General features: G+C 35.5%; 1 protein-coding gene across 2 annotated transcripts; it reads right to left on the bottom strand.

The window, feature by feature from the left end:
- Nucleotides 1–479: 479 nt before the first annotated feature.
- On the bottom strand, nucleotides 480–4,395 carry LOC112001632 (L10-interacting MYB domain-containing protein). Of its 2 annotated transcripts, none has more exons than XM_065783016.1 (2): nucleotides 1,467–4,395; nucleotides 480–1,351 (listed from the first exon to the last, which is right to left on the bottom strand). In XM_065783016.1, exons 1-2 carry the CDS (start codon nucleotides 1,752–1,754, stop codon nucleotides 1,148–1,150), a joined length of 492 nt encoding a protein of 163 aa, XP_065639088.1. In that variant the 5' UTR covers nucleotides 1,755–4,395; the 3' UTR covers nucleotides 480–1,147. The 2 variants fall into 2 exon arrangements, with proteins under 2 accessions (XP_065639088.1, XP_023889574.2); XM_024033806.2 differs by having other exon boundaries at nucleotides 1,446–4,384.
- Between the last annotated feature and the right edge of the window lie 619 nt (nucleotides 4,396–5,014).

The raw sequence follows: 5,014 nt of genomic DNA on the forward strand, positions 1-5,014 counted from the left end.
GAGAGAGAAACAGTTAAAAGATACTGAGAGAAAAATATGAACTTATATACCCTTGAGAATCTGAAAACCTAGCATAAAACGTACCGTTTTACATTTTTTTTTAATAACACCCATACATATGATGTTGTTTTATCAGCTTCATTAAAAAAAAAAAAAAAAAAAAAAAAAAAAAAAAAAAAAAAAATAAAAAAAAAACGACAGATCCTATATCAGTATATCAGTATAGTTTGGCCACAGTCTCGGTTTCGAATTTCTCAATCCGGTGATTTCATCGCATCAGCATCAGAACGGAGGGCGAAGTCCGAACGTTGGCCTTGGCTCATTTCGTCGGCACTATAGTCGGGACAGTGTCGTCGGCACCGGTCGGTTGGGTCGGTTCCAGTGAAGTTTTGCACACCTCTATACAATACTATAAAAAACACCAAGTACATAACATCAATTACCAAACCCACATACTAATGTAAATTGCATCAAGTAGAGATCACCATGTGAGAAAGCTCACATACTAACATATGCTAATTATGTCAAATCCACATGCATAGTTCACAACAATTACCATTACAACAAAAACAGCTTTAAGTAAAAGTGTTCAACTGAATAAGACAAAAACAACCAAAAGTCCAAGATCGTCTACACACACACATAAAGTTTTTAAAAGCTACAACTAAGTGATTCAAATCCAAATCACAATAATCAACATAAACTATAATAAGAAGTCTTCATTACTTTTCTGGGTTATGAGCATAGCACTCCATCCACCTCCTCCTCATATGTTCTGGCATGCCTATGAACACCACCTGTCTCTTTTTTTTTTTTGGGAGAACCTTGGAGATGTGAATATAGGTGTCATCATCAAGATCATTGTACTGGTTCAGCAACTCTAAAGCCCTCCCAAGGGAGCAAGGATTGCCACCCGTAAGCAGATTGTGCAACATGCTCGAAGCTACCCATAGACTTACCCTTTTTCTTGTTAAATCGTTCCCTTACCAACATAGTGTACTCTTGAAGAGCAATGGTCATGTAATTAGCCTTATCCATTTTCTTGGCAATCTTCTTCCACTTGCCAATAGGCTCTTCAATGGGACATTTGTCTGCATGTTGGGTTTGCTCTGTAGCAAGGGGATCATCTTGGGCTATGCCCTCCATGTCAAGATTGTAGCCTACCCACCTGGGTACGACGAGCCTCATTGGTAATTTCCTCCTCTAGGGCATGCTCTTCATCACTATCTGAGGTTGGTGTGTTTAATGATATTTGAAAGGCACTGGTTGTAGCATTAGGGGCAAACAGCTGCTGTAGTTTGTCATAGCTAGGACATCCACTCTTCCGTAATACATTTGCTTTAGGATCAGCCTGAAATGACAAGATGTACATCAAAATCATACTAATACAAAATAGAAAATTATGAACATTTAACCAAGGAAATAGGGTAATAAATATAATATACCGCAGCCACATGTGCCCACACCTCCTCAGAAGCAGTAACCATTTGGGTTGTCTCATCCCACCCCAACCTAGTATGGCTCAAAAGTTGCCTCCACTGTCTCTGTCTTTGCCTAAGCCTATTATGCTTCTGAATCACTTGCTTAGGGCTCAAACTCTTCCTCGTTTGCTCATTTAGGGCATTCATAATTAATAGCCAAGTTGGAGCCTTAAAATTCCCCTTTTGTTGTTCATCCACCATAATGTCAATGAAGATTTTTTCAATATAGGGAGGCCACATTTTGTCGTCAGCATTTTGAGATCCATGTGCCATCTAATACAAATATCTCAACAAAATTGCAAAGATGTTAATATATATATATATATATAGTTCTATGAATTGGCCACTTCATTTCTATTGGAAGAGGAACCCAGACGGTATTTTACTAAAGTTTTCATTTCTTAATGTTTTTTTGATAAATGATTTTTCATTTCTACCTAATCAAACACAGGATATGGAAGGATAGATATATAAGTTGGACTGATTTGAGTTTATTTTCCTGCCAATTTCACATAGAGCAAGTAATTACATTGATGGTATTACATTTCTTTTGCAATATCAAAATGTATTTGCTCCACTAATTAAGCTTGAGGTTGTCCAAGTAGTGTGCTAAAGAAGATAATATTTAGCTTAATGATGCCTTTATGATATTGAGCTATAGATTTAGAACTTTCATCCAATAGGGAATAAAGTCATTTGGATATGTGAATTCATTTTGCATATGCATTACGAGTAATACTAGCTTTAAGCTTAGCAAAGAGCTTGTTCAATTAAGTTTTGAATTGCACAATGTGAATTCAAGTACAAAAGCATATCTAAATCCAACAATGAGCCAACATCTCAGTGAACAAAGTTCATAGATCAACCATTTTGAAGGTTAATGAATTTCATTTCTTATTCCAATATTTATATGGTTAGTAAAGAAACAAGTTAACATTACAAATCATAGTTTCTCAAAGTAGGTAATAGAACTCAGTATCATCAAAATCATGTTCAACAAAAGCATATATGCCCTATACTTAAAATGTTCTGCTCTAAGTCTTGTGCTGAGTTATATCTATTCAACATACTCCTCCCTATGGAATCTATTCATATATACATAGAAATGTTGGTCAAGTGGAACTATGGAAAACCAAAAGCAATGGACTAGCAATGAAATTTATGGAATCTAACCGGAAGGTAGGGCCGTAAGCCTTGTGTATATAATTGTCCTTCTATTTCCACTGAACCATAGCCATGATATCTTATTTGTTGTAGATGATGAAAGAATCTCAAAAGGCAGGAAAATAAATTAAACAAATGGCAGTTTGATATAAACAAATGGCAATTTCAGTTCATCAATTAAACACATGGGTCACATAAATTCAAGACTCAAAAGGTTTGTACTCTACTAATTTCTTACATGCAATTTCATACCACAAGAAAGAAAGTAAGACCCACTTCAATAAAACGCAAATAATGAAAAGAAAGACCCAGGTGCAAATCAATAAAATAGAAATTATAAAAAGAAAGGAAGATCAAAGATGAGTCTATGGAGAAAAACCACTTCAACACATTCACCAATACCCGTGGGCAAAAATCAATAAAACAAAAATTATACCACAATGCCCAAATCATACAATGGTCATAGACAACGGAGAGGGAGATGGAGATATACACCGCACCTTGGAGAAGATCACAGAAATGACTTCAATTGGTTTTTGCAATGGACAGAGCTCTAACTCACTATTCCGGTTTCGATTCAGAGGTAGAGAAATCAGCTGGGGTTCATGCTTCAGTTTAGATCGCTGGAGGCTGAGATTTGATGGAGTAGATGAAATGTGAGAGAAAGTGGAGAGAGGGAAGTGAGAAAAAGGGAAAAATTTTGGCTGAAAATTTTTGAGGGAAGTGAGAAATGGACTTTGCCCAAATTTGCAATGGTAATATCACATGGTTTCTGAACTAACATGACAACACACAATTTATGGGCCCCATAGAGTCCTTATATTTATGTTAGTGCCACTGAGTTTCCTATCTTAGTTTTTGAAAACATTTGGAGCCTATATCTTGTTTCCATCACACTAACTCAAATTTTTGAGTTTTGAGTGATGGAAACAAGGATTGAAAATCAAGCCAAACATAAAAAAATTTTGTGGGACCCATGTGTTTTGAGAACTCAGTTATGAAAACCAAGTGATATGATCCAAAATTGCACTTAGCCAAATAGGCTAATTCATCCAATTGCCCAAGCTTCTAAAATGGATATTGCCCATGGTGAGGCTTGAAGCAACCTGATTCACCCCATCCTTTAGAAGCACACCTACCCACCCATCAAACACACTCAAACAACTCTAGAAACCCACTACTATCCCTCACAAAAATCCCATGACCAAACCCACATCATAAGTTGAAATTCACATTCTCAACCTATATTGTGCCTCTAAATATATTAAATGGTAAACATTCAAATTGGACTCACATGCAAGGGAGACAATTTCGTACCATACCAGCCGATACGGCCGACATATCTCATTTCGGTGACCAAACCGATACAGGTGACCCTCCCATTTCGTATCGGTTTTTATACCAGACTGTTTCAAATGATTTCTGCCATTTCGGGACGTTTCGGTCATTCCAGTCGAAACCAGCCGAAATATTGATTTCCGGCTGAAATCTTTTATGAACAAGTATTACCTCTTTGAAAGTAATTTTTGCTTGCAAAAACTCATAGATCCATGACACTGAGACAATGACGAAGTTTTGGCAAAGCCTACCTCTGCATCTTGGCCTCGTTCTGTTAAATTGCATCTCTCATTCTTACTTTGTTTTTTTGTCTTCTCCTCTTCTCTGCTCATGAACACCAGAAACCAAACTTCTCGGTTCTGAGCATTTGGCTTCTCACTTCTCAGTGCATTTTCAAAACGTGTGGGGTGTGTTTATTCTTTTTGAAAGTAACGTGTGGTTGTGGTAAAACTAAGGCATTGAATTCTATTTAGAATTCACGTGAGAGTTAGGTGGGATGTTTGACCTTTTACCCTTATTTGAGTTATTTTATTTATTTTTTTTAATTTTTAATTTTTAATATAATAATTAGATAATTTAGATTTATTTGTAATGGATTGGGCCATTGTAGAAGGATAAAGATAATGATGAATTGGGCCTAAATATACTTAAAGACATAGAATTTAAATTCAATAAAAAAAAATATATATATATATATATATATATATAGGATTTTATATGTATAGCAATAAACTCAAAATAGTACACCAATATTGACCGGTATCCGAAATATATCGTACCACTGGCCAAATTGGTATAGCCTCCGGGACGGTATTGACTTTCTTGCTCACATGATCAAACCCAACTATAGAAGAGATGGATAGAGTCACTTGTGTTATGTCCAATTGAGGATATAAAGAAAAACAGAATGATCAAATAATAATTTTGAAACAAAAATTAGGTCCAAGATGAACTAATTTTCTTTCATTAATATATATCATAAACATACATTACAAAGTATGATGTATAATCTACATAGAAGAATTGACTTT

Source organism: Quercus suber, unplaced genomic scaffold, assembly GCF_002906115.3.
Source record: "Quercus suber isolate HL8 unplaced genomic scaffold, Cork oak 2.0 scaffold_16, whole genome shotgun sequence".
In the NCBI taxonomy this organism is placed as follows: domain Eukaryota; kingdom Viridiplantae; phylum Streptophyta; class Magnoliopsida; order Fagales; family Fagaceae; genus Quercus; species Quercus suber.

What these genes read in the sequence shown, in the direction of transcription:
- LOC112001632 (XM_024033806.2), bottom strand. Translation starts at nt 1,754, where the DNA reads ATGGCACATGGATCTCAAAATGCTGACGACAAAATGTGGCCTCCCTAT. An exon ending in TGTGGGCACATGTGGCTGCG is followed by an intron (nt 1,352 to 1,445) that starts GTATATTATATT and finishes TTGTCATTTCAG; the next exon opens with GCTGATCCTAAAGCAAATGT.